The sequence below is a fragment of the Lontra canadensis genome, unplaced genomic scaffold, assembly GCF_010015895.1.
Source record: "Lontra canadensis isolate GAN:19392208 unplaced genomic scaffold, GSC_riverotter_1.0 scaffold1, whole genome shotgun sequence".
Lineage (NCBI taxonomy): Eukaryota > Metazoa > Chordata > Mammalia > Carnivora > Mustelidae > Lontra > Lontra canadensis.
This window is the reverse complement of record NW_022630995.1, coordinates 103,252,349-103,273,482: the sequence shown is the minus strand read 5'-3', so window position 1 is coordinate 103,273,482 and position 21,134 is coordinate 103,252,349. Positions and strand designations below refer to the sequence as shown.

The 21,134-nt window shown below is 34.4% G+C and overlaps 1 protein-coding gene across 2 annotated transcripts in view; it reads right to left on the bottom strand.

Moving 5' to 3' along the window:
- The window catches only part of SLC9B1 (solute carrier family 9 member B1), a 67,650-nt gene that overhangs the window by 22,864 nt on the left and 23,652 nt on the right, over window positions 1–21,134 (bottom strand). For both annotated transcript variants that reach the window (XM_032860697.1, XM_032860704.1), the window contains exons 2-6: window positions 20,382–20,451; window positions 18,524–18,662; window positions 7,407–7,577; window positions 6,093–6,235; window positions 4,544–4,671 (exon numbers count right to left, since the gene is read on the bottom strand). In XM_032860697.1, coding sequence (XP_032716588.1) covers window positions 4,544–4,671; window positions 6,093–6,235; window positions 7,407–7,577; window positions 18,524–18,662; window positions 20,382–20,450 — 650 coding nt within the window. In that variant the 5' untranslated portion in view covers window position 20,451. The remainder of the gene's footprint in view (window positions 1–4,543; window positions 4,672–6,092; window positions 6,236–7,406; window positions 7,578–18,523; window positions 18,663–20,381; window positions 20,452–21,134) is intronic.

Sequence of the window (21,134 nt, the reverse complement as noted above, 5' to 3'; positions counted from 1 at the left end):
AAAGAAAAGTCTAAAAACATCCAGACAGAGGATCACCTACAAAAGAATAACAATTAGATTGACATCAGACTTTTCAATAGCAAGGAGATAAAGGAAAACAGAACAGTTTTTAAAAGTTTAAGGAAAATAATTTTGGACATTTTCCTTCCTCCCTTCCTGCCTTCCTTCTTGCCTGCTCTCTTTCTTTTCTTTCTTATCTTCTCTCCTCTCCTTTTTCTTTCTTCCTTCCTCCCTCTCCCTTTTATTTCTTTCTTCCTTCCTTTCTCTCTTTCCCCCCTCCTCCCTCCCTTCCCCCTTTCTTCCTCCCTCCATCCTTCCTTCTTTCTTTCTAAAAATTTTCTTTCTTTTTTAAAAAAAGTAATCTCTATGCCCAGCATGGGGCTTTAACTCACAACACTAAGATCAAGAGTCACATGCTCTACCACCAACTGAGCCAGGTTTTCTGCTTGGGAGCAATCTCAAGGCTGTGGTAGAGGAAAACCAAACAAAGCCCAACAAACTTGCTGAGTTGAGGAGAAAGAGTCTGGGAAAGCCAAGGCAGTTAAAATTTTCAGAGCAGAGTACCTGAGGGCGGGAAAGACAAAAGTTCCAGAAATTTGCATGAAGGACTCCCTGTGTCTTTGGTTGAATACCAGTGAGGACGGGCATAGAGTAAAACCCCAGAAATCTGGGCAAGTATAACACCTAAAGAAAGATCACTGAAGTAGTAGGATAAATAATTTCCAGAGCTCACACAAGGCTGGGAAAACCTCTGGGGTCCCACCAACTAGAGTGGAGATACCTTGTCAAGTACATAAGGCATTCAGTAGAAACTCAGAAGGGTCACACCTTAGAAGGAAACTAAATTAGCCCTATAGTGAGACTACTCTAGATAATCCCCAAAAGATCTTAAAAATGAGACTTGAAAGCATCAACGAATTCACACATAATTTAAAACTGCCCTCTGGGACAAAGTGTAATTCTAAAGAAAAATAACCACCATGGGTGCCTGGGTGGCTCAGTTGGTTAAGCCACTGCCTTTGGCTCAGATCGTGATCCTGAATTCCCAGGATTGAGTCCCTCATTGGGCTCCCAGCTCCGTGGGGAGTCTGCTTCTCCCTCTGACCTCCTCCTGTCTCCTCCTCTCTCTCACTCTCTCTCTCAAATAAATAAATAAATCTTTAAAAGAAAAAAAACAAAAAAACCCAATATGTAAAACTTTCAAAATGCGGCATCTCACCACTAGACATATGAAGGGGTGGATAATGTAACCTATAACTGGGGGGAAAAATCAGTTAATAGAACACAGATCCACAAATGAGAGTGATGAGGGAAATGATAAATCAATATGTTAATACAGCTGTTATAAATATGTTACATATAAATATGTTCCTTAAGAATCTAAAGGAAAACATGAACATAATGGAGAAAAAAGTGGAAGACAGAATAAAGAACCAAGAGAACTTTAGGAAATAAAAAATGGCAGTATCTCATGGAAACAACCTAAGTTTCTGCCAATGGCTGAGTAGATAAAGAAACTGTGGGGGTGTGTGTGTGTCAGATGTCCATCACCAGATGAATGGATAATGAAGACGTGGACGTGGTGTGTGTGTGTGTGTGTGTGTGTGTGTGTGTAAAACAGAGGATACTGTTTTTGTAGAGGCAAAATAGCAAAAAATTTAGAATACTGACATAGAAATAGACAAAAGAGATTGGAAGAAAATAGAACACAAGTATAAAAACAAATCTATGGGATTCGTTACATGATAAAATCAACATTTCAAATCAATGGGGACAAGAAAAAAGTTTTCTATAAATGGTGTTGAGACAACTACCTATTCATGTGGAAATGAATGTAGCTAGATCCTCGTATGAAATAAACTCCAGCTATTTTAAAAGAATTTTTAAAAATTAATTTAAAAGTAATGTGAATAAAATATAAATAAATTTGTGATTATAGGTTAAAAAGGACCTTTTGAATGACACATGAAAAGGCATTAAACAGAAAAAGAAATATTGATAAATTTGATTACATTAATAAAACCCTTCGGTACAGCAAAAACAGTTATGTTTCCCCATGCCCTCATTTTTCTTTTTGATTTTCAAAATCAAGGAATGGTTTTATGTATTTGCTCTTCTATATGTTGGAAATAATAAAATACTCTTTTTATTTTTTTTTAAAGATTTTATTTATTTATTTGACAGAGATCACAAGTAGGCAGAGAGGCAGGCAGAGAGAGAAGAAGGGAAGCAGGCTCCCTGCTGAGCAGAGAGCCCGATGTGGGGCTCGATTCCAGGACCCTGGGACCAACACCTGAGCCGAAGGCAGAGGCTTTAACCCACTGAGCCACCCAGGCGCCCCTGGGTGCCCCTATATATACTCTTTTTAGATAGAAAGTCACCATAAGCAAAGTTGAATATCTAATGGTGTATTAGGATAAGATATTTGTAATACTTATAACAAAACATTGAAATAATAAGAAAGAAAAGAATAACTCAAAGAAAAATAGAAGAAGGGTATGAAGAGGCTAGCATAAAAATACTTGGGAAATCCCTTTTACGAAGATGGCGCCGAAAGCTAAGAAGGAATCCCCTGCCCCTCCCAAAGCCAAAGCCAAAGCCAAAGCAAAGGCTTCGAAGGCCAAGAAAGCGGTGCTGAAAGGCGTCTACAGTCACACACACACAAAAGAAGATCCGCACATTACTTATATTCCAACGACCCAAGACTGTGTCTCCGAAGGCAGCCCAAATACCCTCCAAAGAGCACCCCCAGGAGAAACTAGCTTGATCACTATGCCATCATCAGGTTCCCCCTGACTACTGAGTCAGCCATGAAGAAAATAGAAGACAACAACACACTTGTGTTCATTGTGGATGTCAAGGCCAATAAGCACCAGATCAAACAGGCTGTGAAGAAGCTCTAGGACATTCATGTGGCCAAGGTCAACACCTTGATGGACCTGATGGAGAGAAGAAGGCATATGTTCTACTGGTCCCTGACAATGATGCTTTGGATGTTGCCAACAAAATTGGATCATCTAAACTGAGTCCAGCTGGCTAAATCTAAATACCGTTTTTTCATCATAAAAATACTCAAGGTCATTAATAAACACATAAATGCACATTAAAACAACAATGAGATATCATTTTTCATTCACCAGATTAGAAGAAATTATAAAAGTTTGGCAATATCAAAAATTTGCAAGGATGTGAAAGAATAACAGTTATTTTCATACCCTGCTGGTGATGGGGCAAACTAGTATGAGCTGAAGGCATTTTCATAGTATCTGTCAAAACTGAAAATGCACATAACCTAGGTAACTATTCTAGAAAAACTGAGATTTGTGCAAAATGAGACAAATAAAATGTATTTGTTGTAACAGGGTAAATAAAATCTGGTCTTATCATATAATGTAACACTATACAACAATTAAATGAACTACATTTTTAAATGTGTATAATCTCAAAAATACTGTTGAGAAAATTGCAAAGAAAGTGATCGATTCTTTGATACAATTTATATGATATATATGTATATAGTACAGATATCCCTGGAAAACAGGACTGTTTTATGTATTTTCTTTTTTTTTTTTTTAAAGATTTTATTTATTTATTTGGCAGATAGAGATCACAAGTAGGCAGAGAAGCAGGCAGAGAGAGAGGAGGAAGCAGGCTCCCTGCCGAGCAGAAAGCCCGATGCCAAAGGCAGAGGCTTTAACCTACTGAGCCACCCAGGCGCCCGTTTTATGTATTTTCATATAAATTATATGGAATGTTAATTTTATAGGTCTAGAATGATAACATAAAACTTATAAAAGTTATTACCTTGGGTAGGGGTATGGGCACTAGGATTTGAAGACATGGTTAAAAGGCTTTTTACTTTTGTCTGTAAAGTTCTTATTTTTTGAAAGTAAAATATACTTGGGTATTACTTTTATAATAAAAATTAATTTTAAAGAATCCATTGCATTTGGCAGTAAGTATGTAATGGGTGAACTTTACTATATTTTCCAATGGATAAGTAGAGGCAACAGGTAAGTGCATTGAAGAATGAAAATAAGTTCAGGATCTAGAGAGAGTGATTATAGACTATTACTCTGAGGAATTAGAACATGAAGGGAAATGGATAGTGGGTAAAAATACATGGGACACTAGATACAGGAAAGAGGTTTTTTTTTGTTATAATATCTATATCTATACAAAATCTTTCTCATGTATATATAATATATATATATACAACGTATAAGGAAAAGGCCATTGGGTGGGTTAAAAAGTAGAAATAGATTATAATAGGAGAGAAGGAATAAATTGATCAAGTGAATTATCTTGCCCTAAACATTTAGGGACTATGCATGTTTGTTAAGGATATGGTAGATTTAGAACATGTCTCTGCTTCTAACCAATGAACTTTCAAGGTTTTCTAACACCCTGAAAAGAATTTTAATGAGAAATTTGTCTATATAATTTTCTGATTATTTCAATAATTTTATTGAATTATTTTCAATAATTTTAAACTGAGCATCCTTAACTGAATATTTTTGTAGAGAAAATGAAAAAAAGTTACCCCAACAGAAATCCCCATTCCCAGGGAAATTTCATAAGGAAGTGGGAAATAACAGCAGTCGAACATGCCTCCATGAGGCAAGGACCAATAGCCAACCTTAAACAAACTCTCTTCAAATGCTTCAAAGCCTGAAATATAAAAATAATCACATTTAGACAAACTTATAATGGCCAACAAGAAAATTATTTAAGTAAATTCTGAAATATATAGTCTTTTTTGAGTAATTAGCTTTTACTAAGCTAAATCTTCCAGATTGTCCCACTGGGCTTGAAATGCTAATGCAGCTAATTTTGTAGGTCCATTGGATTATAAACTATTTCACATTTTGTAAAACATTTTTGTATCTAAACTATTTTAAAAGATCAATTTGTCTATAATTAAATAACTATTTCTACCTTCCTTAATCTTCCTTGTAAATAATATAATGAAAGTAACCTATGTTTATTTCCATCAGTTAACTTTTAGAAATGACTTGTTTGATTAATTTAATAATTATAATAGAAAATACCAATGTGCCAAAAGAGAACATTGGTTAAAGACAGCATAACTTACTAAAAGGGAGAAATTTATAATTTTTTTCATTTTGGTTTCATTATGGTTCTATTTTTCTACTTGAGAATATAATAAACTATAAGTTTTTAATGCTCTTTTTAAAAAAGATTTTTTTTTTAAAGATTTTTAAAATTTATTTGACAAAGAGAGAAAGAGTGAGTGAGAGTACAGAAGCAGGGGGAGCTTCAGAGAGAGAGGGAGAAGCAGGCTCCCCACAGAGTAGGGAGCCCAATGTGGGGCTCAATCCCAGGATTCAGGGATCATGACCTGAACGGAAGGCATATGCTTAACCAAACTGAGCCACTCAGGTGCCCCTGTCTTTAGGCTCTTGAAAATATGCTCTTAAAAATATCTTGAGATATTTCCACTAAACTCTTATACTTATTGAGTACCGCTATACTCATGATTAATCATCTTTTTAAAAGCCAAATAGATTTATCATTCTAGATAATAATATTTTAAGAAATATTTAAAAGGATTAGCTTCTACAATAATTCAAAGTTAATCGGGCATCTATTCGGTGGGGGAGTGGGTAGATAACAATCACGAAACAAAAATATTACCAAAATACTTAACCCCTCTGAAAAACAAAATAAAAGAAAAGCAAAAACAGTTTAGAAGTAGGCCTGATTATCCTTTATTAACTGGAAAGTAAATAGTTCTCCACAGAAAACCTGCAGCTCCCAAACAATACAAATGCTGTACAAGGGAATGTATCTCTATACAAATGATTAAAGATGAGCTCTAATAAAGATCTTGTATCATTACAGATGATCTCTAATAGAGATCTCACATCATAATGATTCTCTTCAAATCAGCAATAATGGTGACCAGAAGTAGAAATTATAAGATGCCAATATTTCTGCAAAATCCTTTTCTCTTAGTTTTGCTTACAGGCTTCATTTGGAACAGCTATAACAAAAATTTTGCCTCTTTTTCTTTTCTATAAGCCCCTAATATTTAAAATATTTTTTTAAAGATATAATTAGAAATCTACCTGTGGATCGAGTCCAAGTCCAGCTTGTATTAGGATAATGGTAAGGGCACAGTTTCTTAAAGCTGAAGACCACCTGTTATTAATACGGGTGTAATTACTGAGGAATGGAACATTTCTGACAGTAAAACCAGCCAGTAACATCCCTTAAAAGAAAGAAAATAAAGCACATCTCATTCATTTAATTTTTCCAAGTTAGAAGAGAGAAATGTTTAATTTCCCTTCTTCATACACACTGTATCTCATTGCTTTGGCGAAGGGCAGCTTACATACAAATAGAGGAAGCAGCATAAAAAATGACATACCTTAAAAGGCTACAACAAGTAATTCAGTGTTGTTGGGACATAAAAGGCAAGGAAGGGAGTAGGAAAATGGGCAGGAGGGGACAGATAATATAAAGCTAACCCCCCTGCAGCCTCCATTTGCACTGCTTTGCCAGAGTAATGCACCATAGGAAAGTTTTAGGAGGAAGTGACATAACGAGTCTTGGTATTTTCCACGTGATGGTCTTGATGAATTAGATAGACATAAAACTGGAGGGGAGAATAATTAGAAGGCTCTGCCGTAGTCCATCAAAAAGTGGAAAACAAATAGCCTAAGCTAGGACAAGAGTGGAAGTTTTGGACAAAAAAAAAGATTCAATAAATACCTAGCAGGTGCTGAAAGGGTGCTGTGGACGTAGAAAAGGTATTAGCAATAGGATGGAGTGATTATCTCTAATGAAAGTGTACTGAATATTTGGGTGTATTGAATATTTAGAAAATATGAGACACCACTAATAGACGTTCTTCCACTAATTTTCCTCTGTCCAGATGGAGAATTATATAGTAATGGTAATGATAAAATACTAGTTAGGCAGATGATGCATCCAAGAATGTACATAGTAGAGATGCCCATATAGCTTACTCAAAAGCCATAAAACCTTCTTATGCCCTAATCACTACAGTATTTGAATCTTATAATTGTATTTGAGTTAGGTTATCTACAGAAAAATTCAGTCTTTTCCAAATGTTTCTTTTTCTACAATATATTTAAAATTAACTAAAAAATGTCCTCTTAAACAATAAGGCAACAAGAATCATATATTGGATATATTTAAATTATTTCAAAAATATTTTAAGAAAAAAATCTGTGTGCTCATTTGTAGAAAGAATAAATAGTTCTAGAAATGAGCTATAAGCATACATATATGGTAAATACATACATAAAGATCATATTACATTGAAATCTTTCTAAATTATATGTATTCTGTCTAGAGTATGTTCATAATTTACATATAGTTAATAACAAAGAAATAAGAGCTAACTGTACACTTACCAAGAAGAGGTGGAAGTTGAGGTACTGAAGGTATTCTAATGTGTTCCAAAAGCTTCCCCCCAATAATAGCACTATAAAAGATCATTAATAGTCCAAATAAATTTCCACCAGGGAGAACTTCAGTGCCAAAGAATGACCAGGCTACACACCATACCATAAAAATTGTAACTCCTGAAATATAAAAAAAATCATATAACCATATATCTACATAGACATAGATATATATATATACAAAAGATGAATTCTATTTTATCAAATGTCATTATTTTTATTTTATTTTTTTTATTTATTTTATTTTTTTTAAAAGATTTTATTTATTGATTTGAGAGAGAGACAGTGAGAGAGAGCATGAGCAAGGAGAAGGTGAGAGAGAGAAGCAGACTCCCTGAGGAGCCGGGAGCCCTATGCGGGACTCGATCCCGAGACTCCAGGATCATGACCTGAGCCGAAGGCAGTCGTCCAACCAACTGAGCCACCCAGGCGTCCCTCAAATGTCATTATTAATAGTCCTATATAATGAATGATACATAGCATTGACTAACGTTGCTTGTTAGAATAATTGAAATCATATCCGTTTTATATTCCAAAGTTCCTATCAATTTATGGGACAAGTTTTTAACAAAGTATTATTATTATTTTCTTTTTGAGAATACTTGAAATATGTTTAATAATAAGAGACAACCAAAATTCTGTCTTTATTTTTATTTGCATTTATTCTGTGCAGTATTTACTCCTGGGCCATAAATTTTTGTTTCTTCAGTTTCTTTTGGGATATCGTTTTCTTCTGGGCAACCTCCTCTTCTGGTTTAGGAACAATAAGCCCTTTTTCAGTAAGGATCATCTTGGTGTGGCAAGGAAAGTTCATGTATAGGTTAATTCGACCTGAGCCCTGTAAATTCTGTGCTGCATCGTGGGGGCTTTGTTCACCCAGGTGTGCTCAATGACCAGAGAATCAACATCTAAACCCTTAAGTTCAGCATTACTCTCTGGAATTTTAAGCATGGGCAGGAAAAATTCAGCACTCTTCTTGGGCCACTGACCCTGTGTCCAGCCCCACTGTTTGGCTGGGCACACCTGTCAACTTCATCATGATAGCAATGGAATGGCATTTACTGCTTCTGCAAAGTGACCATCTTTCAGATACTTGGTGGCTTTTTGAATATGCATACCCTTGTTGGCCTGGGCAGTTACATATGTGTTCCTAAAGTGAGTACACAGATCTGAACCTCTAGATTTGCATAATTTTGTATGGTTTTCTGGGTCAAGCAAATAGTAAACCATTTTCTGAGGTCACCTCAGGCCACTTGGGGGAAGAGCCAAAGTATTATTATTTTAAAAAATATTTTAAAAGTATATGTGAGTCCTTTAAAGTGCTAAACTGATTATTAAGAGCAATAAATATAACAAAATATTGTTGAATTTATAGCATATAGAGGTCTATTGGCTCAAAGCTGCTGTATACCACAGGAATTAAGTCAATGTTAAACTGAAGTAGATTGTGAAAAATTGAAGATAATAATTATAATCCACAGAGAAATCACTAAAACTAAAACCTCTAAAATATAGCTAAAAAATTAACAGGGAAATTGAAATAGTACACTAACAATATTTGGTTAGCACAAAAGAAGCAGTAAAGAATGATCAGAAAAACAAAAGACATGACACTTACAGAAAACAAGTAATAAAATGGTAGACATAAGTTCAACTAAACCAGTAATTATGTTAAATGTGTTTGGTCTAAATTCAAAAGGCAAAGATTATCTTACTGGATTAAAAAAAAGAGATCCAATTATTTGGTATATATAAGAAAGATACTTTGGATGAAACAGATAAGCTGAATGTAAAAAGATGAAAAAAGACAATAATCAGGAGTCAAAGAAGTAAACACAAGGGGACTTACAACTTATCTTAAAGCAAATAAAAATGAAAACACAGCATATCAATATTAACAGGATATGATGTGTACAGATGGAAAAGTATAGCTTTAAAAATATTAGAAAAAAAGAATTATCTAAAATTGACAATAAAAACATCCACCTTTACAACTTAAAAAAGAGAAGTAAATCAAACCAAAAGTAAGTAGAATGTATGAAATTAAAAAGATTGAAGTGGAAAATAATTAAATAGAAAACAAAAACATTAGAGAAAACCAATGAAATAAAAATTAATTATTTGAGATCAATAAGATATGTCTAGCTAGACTGACAAAGGAAAAAGAAGGTACAAATGACCAAAATCAGGAATTAAAGAGGAAACATCACTTTAGATTTAGAGAAATTAAAATAACACAAAGGAAATATTGTAAAAAACTTCAAGCTAAAAAATTAAAAAACTAGATAAAATAGATAAATTCTACTTTTTAAAAAAGATTTTATTAACGTATTTAACAGAGAGAGAGAGAGAGAACAAGCATGAGGAGTGTCAGACAGAGAGGGAGGGAGAAACATGCTCCCCAAGGAGCAGGGAGCCTGATGTGGGGCTTGACACCAGGACCCTGGGATCATGACCTGAGACGAAGGCAGTTGCTTAACCAACTGAGCCACCTAGGCGCCCTGACAAATCCAGAGAAAGATACAAGTTACCAAAACTGATTCAAGAAGAAAGGAAAATAGAAATACCATATGACCCAACAATTCTTCTTCTGAGTATTTATACAACAAAAATAAAAACAGTAAGTCAAAAAGATATATGCACCCTCTTCCTGTTCACTGCAGCATTCTTTATAATAGCCGAGCTAGGGAAACAACATTAAGTATCCATTTAAGGTGAATGGATAAATTGTGGTATATATATACAATCAAACATTTTTCAGTCACAAAAAAGAAAAAACTTGGGGTGCATGGCTGGCTCAGTTGCTGGAGCTTGTGACTCTTGATCTCTTGGTAATTGCGAGTTCAAGCCCCATGTTGGATGTAGAAATTACTTTAAAATATTAAAAAAAAAAAGAAGAAAAGAAAGGAAAAGATAAAACTCTTTGCCACTTGAGACAACATGGATGGACCTTGAAGGTGTTATGCTAAGTGAAGTAAGTCAGACTAAGACAAATACTGCATGCTCACCTCTACATGGAATCTAAAAATCAAGCTTACAGATATGGAGAACAAACTGATGGTTGCCAGAGGCAGGGATGGGGGTGTTGACAAGATAGGTGAAGGGGGTCAGAAGTTACAAACTTCCAGTTATAAAATAAATAAGTTACTGGAACGTAATGTATAGCATGGTGCTGTTGTTAGTGATACTGTATTATATATTTGAAAGTTGCTAAGAGAGTAGATCTTAAAATTTATCATTATAAGAAAAAAAGTTTCTGTGTATGATGATGGACGTTTACTAGATTTATTGTGGTGATCATTTTGTAATATATACAAATATGGAATCATTATATTGTGCACCTAAAAACTAATATAAGATTATATGTCAAGTATACCTCTGTTTAGAAAATTAAAAAAAAAGCCAAATTGAGACACTTTCAGACAAAAGCTGAAAGAATGCTATGAGACTTGTACTGCAAAAAACACTGCAAGAAGATTTTTAGACTGAGGGAAAGAATTCCACATGAAAATTCAGATTGCCAGAAAGAAATGGAGAGAACCAGAGAATGTAAATATGTGGACAAATATGAGACTTTTTTAAACTTAAAAAAAAAAAAGACTTTTGGCTTTTAAAAGCAAATGTAGAAGTAAGAATACATACATCAATGTAGAAGTAAAAAGTAAGAATGTAGAAGTAAAAATATATATAAATCTTGCACTGAAGGCAGAGGAGGGATAAAGTCATATTGCTGTAAGGCTCTTCTATATCGATGTGATGACCACAGGATATGTAGGTTTATGGTAAGTCTTGTAGATGGGTAGTGTCAGTTCTCATCTAATTTTTCTCCTTTGATACTACACTGGCTCTTCTCAGTCTTTTGCTTATATAAAGCACTTTATATAAACCTCAGATGAGTCTGTGGGCATCCACAAAGTAACCTGTCGGGGTTTTGATTGAGGTTGTATTGAATCTATGGATCAAGTTGGAAAGAACTGACATCCTGACAATATTGAGTTTTTCATGAACAAGGAAAATCTGTGCATTGATTTAGTTCTTTTTTTATTTCTTTCACTAGAGTTTTGCAGTTTTCCTTGTGTAGATCTTGTACATATTTTATTAGCTTTATACTTAGGTATTTTATTTTTAGGGGCACTAATGTAAATAGTAATGTATTTTCAATTTCAAATTCCATTTATTCATTGTTGATACATATGAAGACAACTGACTTTTGTATTATTAACCTTCTATCCTGCAATCTTGTTATACTTGCTTATTTGTTGTCTCTGGAGTTTTCTTCTTGATTCTTTTAATTTTCTACCCAATCATGTCATTTGTGAACAGGGAAGTTTTATTTCTTTATATACTTTGTTTTTGTATTTTTTATTTCTTCATATGCTTTGTTTCTGCTTTTCTTATTGTATTAGCTAGGACTTCTAGTATGATATTGAAAAGGAGTAGTGTGAGAGGGCATCCTTGTCCTATTCCTGGTCTTAGTTGGAAAGCTTCTGGTTTCTCACCATTTAGTATAATGGTGGCTGTGGATTTTTAGTCTATTTTTTTTTTTAAATCAAGTTGAAGAAGTTTCCTTCTATCTGTAAATTATGATGGATATTGGATTTTGTCAAATGTTTTTCCTGCACCTATTACTATGATCATATGATTTCTCTTCTTTAGTCTGTTCATGTTATGGATTACGATCATTCTTTTTCAAATATTAACCAACCTTGCATACCTAGAATAAATCTCACATGTTTGCATGATGTATAATTCTTTTATACATTGTTAAGTCGATTTAGTAATATTTTGTTGAGGATCTTCTTCTGTGCTTATCAGGGATACTGGTTTATGATTTTCTTTTCTTGTAATGTTTTTGATTTGGGTATGAGGCAAATGCTGACCTCACAGAATGATTTGGGAACTGTCCCTCTGCTTCCATCTTTGGGAAGAGATTGTAGAAAATTGGTATAATTTCTTTCTTAAATGTTTGGTAAGATTCTCCAGTGAAGCCATTTTAGGTCTGGTGCCTTTTGTTTTGGGAGGTTATTAATTATTGATTCAATTTATTTAATAGATATATTCCTATTCAGATTGTTTATTTTTGTGTATATTTTGGTAGATTGTGTTTTTCAAGAAAATGGTCTATTTCTTCTCAATTATCAAATTTGTGAGCTAAGAGATGTTCATAGTATTCCTTTATTATCTTTTTATCTTATCTTTAATGTCTTTCTACAGGTCCATGGGTAGTGATGTAGTGATGTCCCTTCTTAAATTTTTTTTTAAATTAACTAATTTATTTATTTGACAGACAGAGATCACAGGTAGGCAGAGAGGCAGGCAGCAGAGAGAGAGGAGGAAGCAGGCTCCCTGCTGAGCAGGGAGCCCAATGCGGGGCTCGATCCCAGGATCCTGGGATCATGACCTGAGCCGAAGGCAGAGGCTTAACCCACTGAGCCACCCAGGCGCCCCCCTTCTTAAATTTCTAATATTAGTGGATTATATATATCTTCTTTGTGTTTTTCTTAGCCTAGCTAGAGGTCTATTGAGCTTATCAATTTTATAAAAGAACCAACTTTTGGTTTCATTGATTTTTTGCTATTTAAAAAAAAAAGATTGTACTTATTTATTTGACAGAGACATAGCAAGAGAGGGAACACAAGCAGGGGGAATGAGAGAGAGCTCCCTAATATTAATATATTAGTATAATATATTTATAATATATTATATTAATATAATATAAGCAGGCTTCCTGCAGAGTGGGGAGCCCGATGCGGGGCTCAATCTCCGGACCCCGGGGTCATGACCTGAGCTGAAGGCAGACGCTTAAAGACTGAGCCACCCAGGCGCCCCTAAATTTTATAAATTTTCCTCTAAGCACTGCTTTCACTGCATCCCAAAAATTTTCATAAGTTGTATTTTTATTTTCATTTAGTTCCAACTATTTTAAAATATCACTTGAGGTTCCCATGTATTATTTAGAAATGTATTGTTTAATCTCCAAGTATTTTAGGATTTTCCAACTGCCTTTGGAATTTTTGCTTAAACCCTTTATGGTCCGAGGGCATATACTGTATGATTTTTATTCTTTTAGATTAATTACGGTGTTTTGTATGCATATGACAGAATGTGGTCCATCTTAGTGAATGTTCCATGTAAGCTTGAGAATAATGCATATAATCAGTGAACATATTTTTGCTATTATTGTGAAATGTTATGTGTTCAATCATTTAAGAATATTAAAAAAAGTTTTTGTTTTACCTTCAAGTACTCCTTCTCTGATGCTCTTCCTTCTTTATGTAAATCTGGGTTTCTGACTTATATAATTTTTTTCTCTCTGAAGAATTTCTTTTAACATTTTACAAGGCAGATTTACTGGTTTGATTTTTGTTGGTCTGAGAAAGTCTTTATTTCTCTTTCACTTTTTTTTTTTTAATTTGGGGGTGAGGAACAGTGGGAGACAGAGAGAGAGAGTGTGTGAGACTCTTAAGCAGGTTCCATGCCCAGTGTGGACCCTGATGCGAAGCTCAGTCTCACAACTGAGATTATGACCTCAGATCAAAAATCAGTCACTTATCTGACTGAGCCACCCAAGAGACCCTCTCCTTCACTTTTGAATGATGATTTTGTAGTATACAGAATTTTAGGCTGGTGTGTTGTTTTTGTCTTAACACTTTAAATATTTCATTTCAATCTCTTTTTACTTGCATCATTTTGGCAGATACGTCAGATATAATTTTTATCTTTGCTACTCTATTAGTAAAGTGTTCCCCCTCCCCGGCTTCTTTCAAGACTTTTAAAAATCTTTGATTTCCTATAGGTTGAATATGATATATCCAAGTGTAGTATTTTTGTTTGTTTGTTTATTTTTTGGTATTTATCCTGCTTGGAATTCTCTGAGCTTCCTGGATCTGTGGTTTTCTACCTGGTGTTAATTTGGGGGAAATTCTCAGTTATTATTGCTTTCAAATCTTTATTCTGCTGCCTTTTCTCTTCTTCTCTGCTAATCCCATTATGTTTTGCACTCATCCCACAGTTCTTGTGTATTATGTTCCTTTTCTTCAATCTTTTTTTCCTCTTTACTTTTCAGCACTGGAATTTCCTAATGACAGATCCACAAGCTCAGAGATTCTTTCGTCAGCTGTGTGCAGTCTATTAATGAAGCCATCAAAGACATTTGTTTCCATTACTGTTTATAATTTCTAGCATTTTTTTGGTTCTGAGGACTTCCATCTCCTCCTTACATTACCCTTCCATTCTTACATGTTTACTTTTCCATTGGAGCCCTAAGTATATTGGTCATAGTTTTTTAAATTCACAGTTTGATAATTCCAACATCCCTGCAATATCTGGGTCTACTGATACTTTGTCTCTTTAAACTGTGGATTTTGTTGTTGTTGTTGTTGTTGTTGTTTGTTTGTTTGGTCTTTAAATACATCTTACATATTTTTGCTTAAAAGTGAATATATTGTCCTGGGTAAAAAGACCTTTGGTAATATAGTGGTAAGTTGTGTGGGAAGCGGAAGACTTCTATAGAGTTGAACCAGTCTTTAATGAGCCTTTGCTCCTGCACTATGAACCTCGCAAGTGCTTCTTAGTTTTGTTTTGTTTTTTTTCCTATCCCATTAGGTTTTATAGGATGGCTAGTGGGGGTTGTACAGAGGGGGTAAGTTTCGGTTATTTCTCTTTTCACTGGTCAGTTTGGTTCAGATAAAATCCCCATAGGTTAGGTTCTGATAAAACAGTTTCTCTTGAGGGAAGGTATTCTTAAGAAGAGCAGAAAGCTCTAGTAAACTGCATATGATTACTTTCCCCCTCCGCCTGCCAGATGGCTCCTGGAGGTAAAACTCACAAAAGTGTGTTTCCCGCACCATGACTGGCCTACCCCCCTCAGACTTATCCACCCTGAGTCCCTAGCCAATTTGTCAATTAAAATTTAGGTATACCTACCCTAGTACTGGTTCTCACAGAGGTTTCTGCTCTGATAAGTTATGATCCTTTGTATCCACATGCTGTCTCCAATTTAGGGGGCAGTTATTTGCCCTCTAGCCTTACTTTTTTGGTGGAACTAAGAAGAGTCGTTAATTTTTCAGTTTGTTCAGCTTTTTATATGTTAAGGTGGAGGGATGATGCTGGACCAGAAATTGAAAGTGTCTGGGATATTATTTTTGAGCTCTAAACTTTCAAGACTGCTTACTTCATAACACTGATGATAAGATTTTAATGGAGAAATTCTGGCCCTAAGATTATTTGAAAGTCATAGTCGGACATACAATAAAGCTTTCATTTATTTAAAGGAAAAACAACTTTATGAAAGTAGTTATAAAGTACTTTTTATTGAAAACAAAGCACCTTTATTGAAAGCAAACTTAAACAAAAAAAGAATAACAGCCTAAAACCTAAACTTATTTCCCTAGAATATCCATTTCTTTGGTACTAGGCAAGCTACCACCCGAATAAAAGACATAAATAGTGTTGATTAAAAGTGATGAGACTGATTTCTGCATGTGGTTGAGAGTTTAGATTTCTTACTAAATTAACTTATATACATTATGGGATTGGTGAATTAAATATGATTTATAGAGAAACTGCAGCTCTATCTTCATTATCTAGAATATATGCTATTATCTAGAAAATATGTTTTAAGAGTTTCTGTACACCAATATAGGGTGTACAGTTGTGTGTGTGAGAGAGACAGAGATAAGACACAGACAGACAGATGGAGATGGAGACAGAGACAGAGACAGAAAAAGAGAATACAAGAATATGCATTCCCTAAGATAGAAACATGGAAGATCCTTTTCCTATAAATTTCGCTGAATTTGAAAAATCAAAAATGAAAGCAAACAAAGGGGAAAACCAGTTATAAACCCAAGTATGTTTGTAGTTTCAATACTGGTGTTATAAAACTCCTAAATTCGTTCTTGAGCAAACTGTAGTTCTCAATCTCAGTGGATAATCTTTGGTGACCAATACATTTTCCTCTCTTCACAGGCCCTGACCCTACTCCTAATAATTGCTGTATAGACAATGCCCACTATATAGAGTATACGGTCATGGGAATGTGCATGTAAGATCTATGTGCAGAAATTATGTTTACAAAGAAGTCTAATCACTTTTCACTGTCAGATATTCAAGTTCAGCTTTAGAATCCTTAAAAATATTGATGTTAAGGGGCACCTGGGTGGCTCAGTGGGTTAAAGCCTCTGCCTTCAGCTCGGGTCATGATCCCAGGGTCCTGGGATTGAGCCCTGCATCGGGTTCTCTGCTCAGCAGGGAGCCTTCTTCCTCCTCTCTCTCTGTCTGCCTCTCTGCCTACTTGTGATCTTTGTCTGTCAAATAAATAAAATCTTAAAAAAATATATTGATGTGAATTAAAAAGTAACTTTTACTAAGGGAAAAATTAATTAGTAAAATTTGGTTTCAAAAGTTTAAATTTAGCAAGCAGTAAATAGAGTAAAATTTTAGAAGTGCCTGAGAGCTCAGTTGGTTATAAGTGTCTGACTCTTGGTTTCTGCTCAGGTTGTGATCTCAGGGTCATGAGATCAAGTCCTGTGTCAGGCTTGGTACTCAGTGCAGAGTCAGCTTGAGATTTTCTCCCCCCTTTTCCCTCTTCCCCTCACCTAGCTTGCGCATGTGCACACTCTCTCTCCCTCTCAATAAATAAAATCTTTTAAAAAAAGAAAATTTTAAAACTTCAGTTACTTGTTCCTCATATTTTAAATTAAATATTGTTCTCTATAGGCTCTATACTTATGGAGACCAAAATCTAAGTTAAATCATATAGAATATCTAGAAAAAAATCAAGAAAATCTTTTATTAATATTAGGTGACAACATATAAATATATGAAAATGAGATGCTTTAAAATTTTAATGGTAAAGCAAATTTATATAATCTTTTACAAGGCAGCAGCTCTTTAAAAATTTGGGTCCTAATTTTATTAAGAACCTTAATATTGCCAGGGGTATAATGTTCATTCCAGCTGACTTAAAACTAAATATCAGAGGTACCTGGGTGGCTCAGCTGCTTAAGTGTCCAACTGGTGATTTTGGCTCAAGTCATGATCTCATGGTTGTCAAACTGAGCCCCACATTGGACTCTGGGTTCCATGGGAAGTCTGCTTGAGATTCTCTCCCTCGGCTCCTCTCCCCACTCTCACTCTCTCTCTCTCAAAAATAAATCTTTAAAAAACTAAATATCAAAAGTAGGGTTTAAATAAAAATCTTTAATCAATGCCCATTCTTTCTTTTCCTCCCTTCCTTCTCTTCTTTCCTTCCTTCCTTCCTTTCTTCCTTCCAGGTAGGCTCCACACCCATTGTGGGGCTTGAACTCACAACACTGAGATGAAGAGTCAGATGCTCTACTGCCCTAGTCATCCAGGCGCCCCTTAATCCATGCTGTTTCTAATCCCCAAGATTTAATAGAAGAAGTCATGAAAAAATTAAAGTATGTATCTGTTAAGCAATTATTATTAGTTTTTGACAGTTAAGGAAATATTTCCTCTTTGTCCACATATTGCTTGTAATAAGAACTGAAGTATATAGCTAAAGTGTACAGTAAGTATATAGATTTAGCAGTGGCTTTGTTGGTTCGTGTTTTAATATTTATCATATTTATCAAACATAGGGGCACCTGAGTAGCTCAGTCAGTTAAGTGTCGGCCTTCGGCTTGGGTCCTGAACCCAGGGTTCTGGGATCAAGCCCCTGAAAATCAGGCTCCTTGTTTAGCGGGGAGCCTACTTCTCCTTCTGCTGCTCTCCCTGCTTGTGCTCTATCTCTGTCAAATAAATAAAGAAGGGGCGCCTGGGTGGCTCAGTGGGTTAAAAAGCCTCTGCCTTCGGCTCAGGTCATGATCTCAGGGTCCTGGGATCAAGCCCCACATCGGGCTCTCTGCTCCGCGGGGAGCCTGCTTCCTCCTCTCTCTCTCTCTCTGCCTGCCTCTTTGCCTACTTGTGATCTCTGTCGGTCAAATAAATAAATAAAATCTTAAAAAAGAAATAAAGAAAGAAGGAAAGAAAATCTTTAAAAATATATATTTATCAAATACATCTCTGGTTTTCTCTCTACTTACACTTCTTATTTCACTTACCATTTGTAATAAATTTATTCAGTTTTCCTTGTGGAGGACAAGAACAAGTCTTTTCCATCTGTGGTTTTGTTTCCTCTGTTTGTGACAAGACTGTTTCCTTAGTTTCTTGATGTTCACTAATACTACTATCTTTGAGGATCTGAAGTAAAGCAAGGAAATCTTTGAAGAAATACACTTTCACACAATTTTATGACAGTACAAAACCACCAAATCTCATAATTAAATTCATATCATTACTGTCACCCTGGAGAATTATGCATATAAAAGAATATTCATGCACTATATCAATAGGTATTTGAGGATGTCACAGGAGAGCACTTTGTAGAGCACCTTGATTTAGCTTTTATAGACTTGAGTCCCTGATATTTTTAATTTGTGATTTATGCATACTGAATAAGTGAGCTATAGTGTAGGCAGAATAATTAAAAGTGTTCCTCTTCAGTCTTACTGCCAACGATTATTTAATAAAACTTTTGTAGATTGAAAATACAACTATGTTGGAAAGGAGGTAAAATATAATTTTACTTGGACTCATTTCTTTGAAAAATTATATAACTGGAAAAAATGAGAAAAACAGATCAGGCTTTCAGAAATTTAAGGTTCATCCTCCAACTATTAATTATAGATAACATCCTTAGGTAATTCATGGGTTTAGCTGCATCTTCCAGGCTTTTAATGGTAGTTAGTCTAATTATGAAACTGCTGACTTAGAAAAAAAAAGACATCTTAGTTGGTGAGAATATTGAGAGGTTTCTACCAAGGTAAACAAAACAAGACAAAAAACAAAACAAAACAAAACAAGAGTAGCATTAACCCTGAAATAGAAATCATCAGTTTTGCCTCATTGTCATGATGTGTGTGCGTGCATGCACATGTATGCATGTGTACACACAGTCCAACACTTTGAGTGTATTGGTAATACTTTGAGTGCAGTGGAGAGAGAACACTGGATTATCAGAAGAAATGGTAACAAAGGCTAGAGGCATGGACATATTAAGGAAGCAAAGAGGAAACATTTAATGACTAGGGAGGCAAAGGCATCATAGCAGCTGATGTAAATGAATTATGTAGCTCTTTTAATATCAAAGTTCTTTAAATCTGATCGTGATTAATTTGTTGGAGTTCTGGTATAAAGACTTCTGTGGGAAGTCTGTCACTATACACAAGGGCCAAGGTAAAGACACAAAGATGAATTTTGATTAGTGTGGGTCAAAGGTCATATGAGGTAAGACCATACTATTTTAAGTTTTATTATTTCAGAATTTATAACAAATTGACATAGACTAGGATAAAATCTTTATAGACAAATAATTTGAATCAATGGTGAATATTTTAAATATTTAAAAAAAGAAACTTTTGGGCCCTTGAGAACTATAGAAACCTCTGTTTTAAAAAAGTAAACAAATTTTTAAAAAGTAAATAATTTATAATTCTAATCATAAGCAATTATTATGGAGTAAAATAGACCAACAGGTCTATGACTTACTCTGTACTCTTTGAAAAATAAAAACTTGGTTCTTTTCAAATATATAACACAACATTTTAATTAATTTCTTTACCTCTTGTAGTCTAAATTATTGAGTTTTTCCTAGATATGGCGAGAAATAATAAGCCATATTTCCATTATTCTTGATATCTGAACTCTTTACTCCAAAATAATCTTTAGTCACCCCTTTCCATCTTTTCATTCCTTTTGCTCATTTCTTAGTACTTGTTTAAACTAGTTATTTTTAAGTGACCCCTTCTCATTTTTTTAACCAGACATGTAATAGAAACCTAACTGGTAAACTTGAACAATAAACTTTAAGATCAGATTGATTTTTATATTGTACATTACAAAATAGTTTTAGGTTTTTACCTGAGAAGCTGTAGATGATGGGGTGTTTTTATCCTCCAGATGTTCATTTTGTGATTCTGTGGTGTACATGCTAATATTTAAAAGAAAAACAATTTGAATAAAATAGTACTATACAGACATCTGAAACAAACATGCGTAAGAGGGATTAATTTTTTAATGATTTTTTAACATAAAGTTGTCTCACAGTCAAGCCAGATATATTCATAGTTAAGACAGCTCCAAATATTCACTGTAAAATTATGAAGCAAAATCATGTACATATGTTTTAAAAACCATTATCATACAGAAATTTAATACCTCTCAGTAGTTCATAATGGTGGGTCATATCGTAAAAGCATGTATCAGAAAACCCAGTTCTTTATTTTATGCACTGAAATAATTTCCAGCATTTCAATCACATCCCTGTCAGAAGAGTGCAAAATTTTTTAAAATTAAACATGATCAACTGCATTAATACCTACATCTGTAAGTTACTGATATATACTATCTTTATATGTAGTCCATTTGAAAGATCCATAGGTGCAACATTTAAACAAAATAAAGTAAGTTTCATTTTGAATAACAATGAACTAGGAAAAAAAAAAAAGAACGAAATAGGACCACATCAGGAGAAGAATTAGGTCTGGAAACTTATTTTAAGATATCTATTATTTCTACCTTCTCTGTGATTTTTGCTGCCATAAAAATATCTTTCAATTCCTGAGTTACTGTTGAGGACAAAATTAAAAACTGTAAGTCTGAATTTTTAGGTAC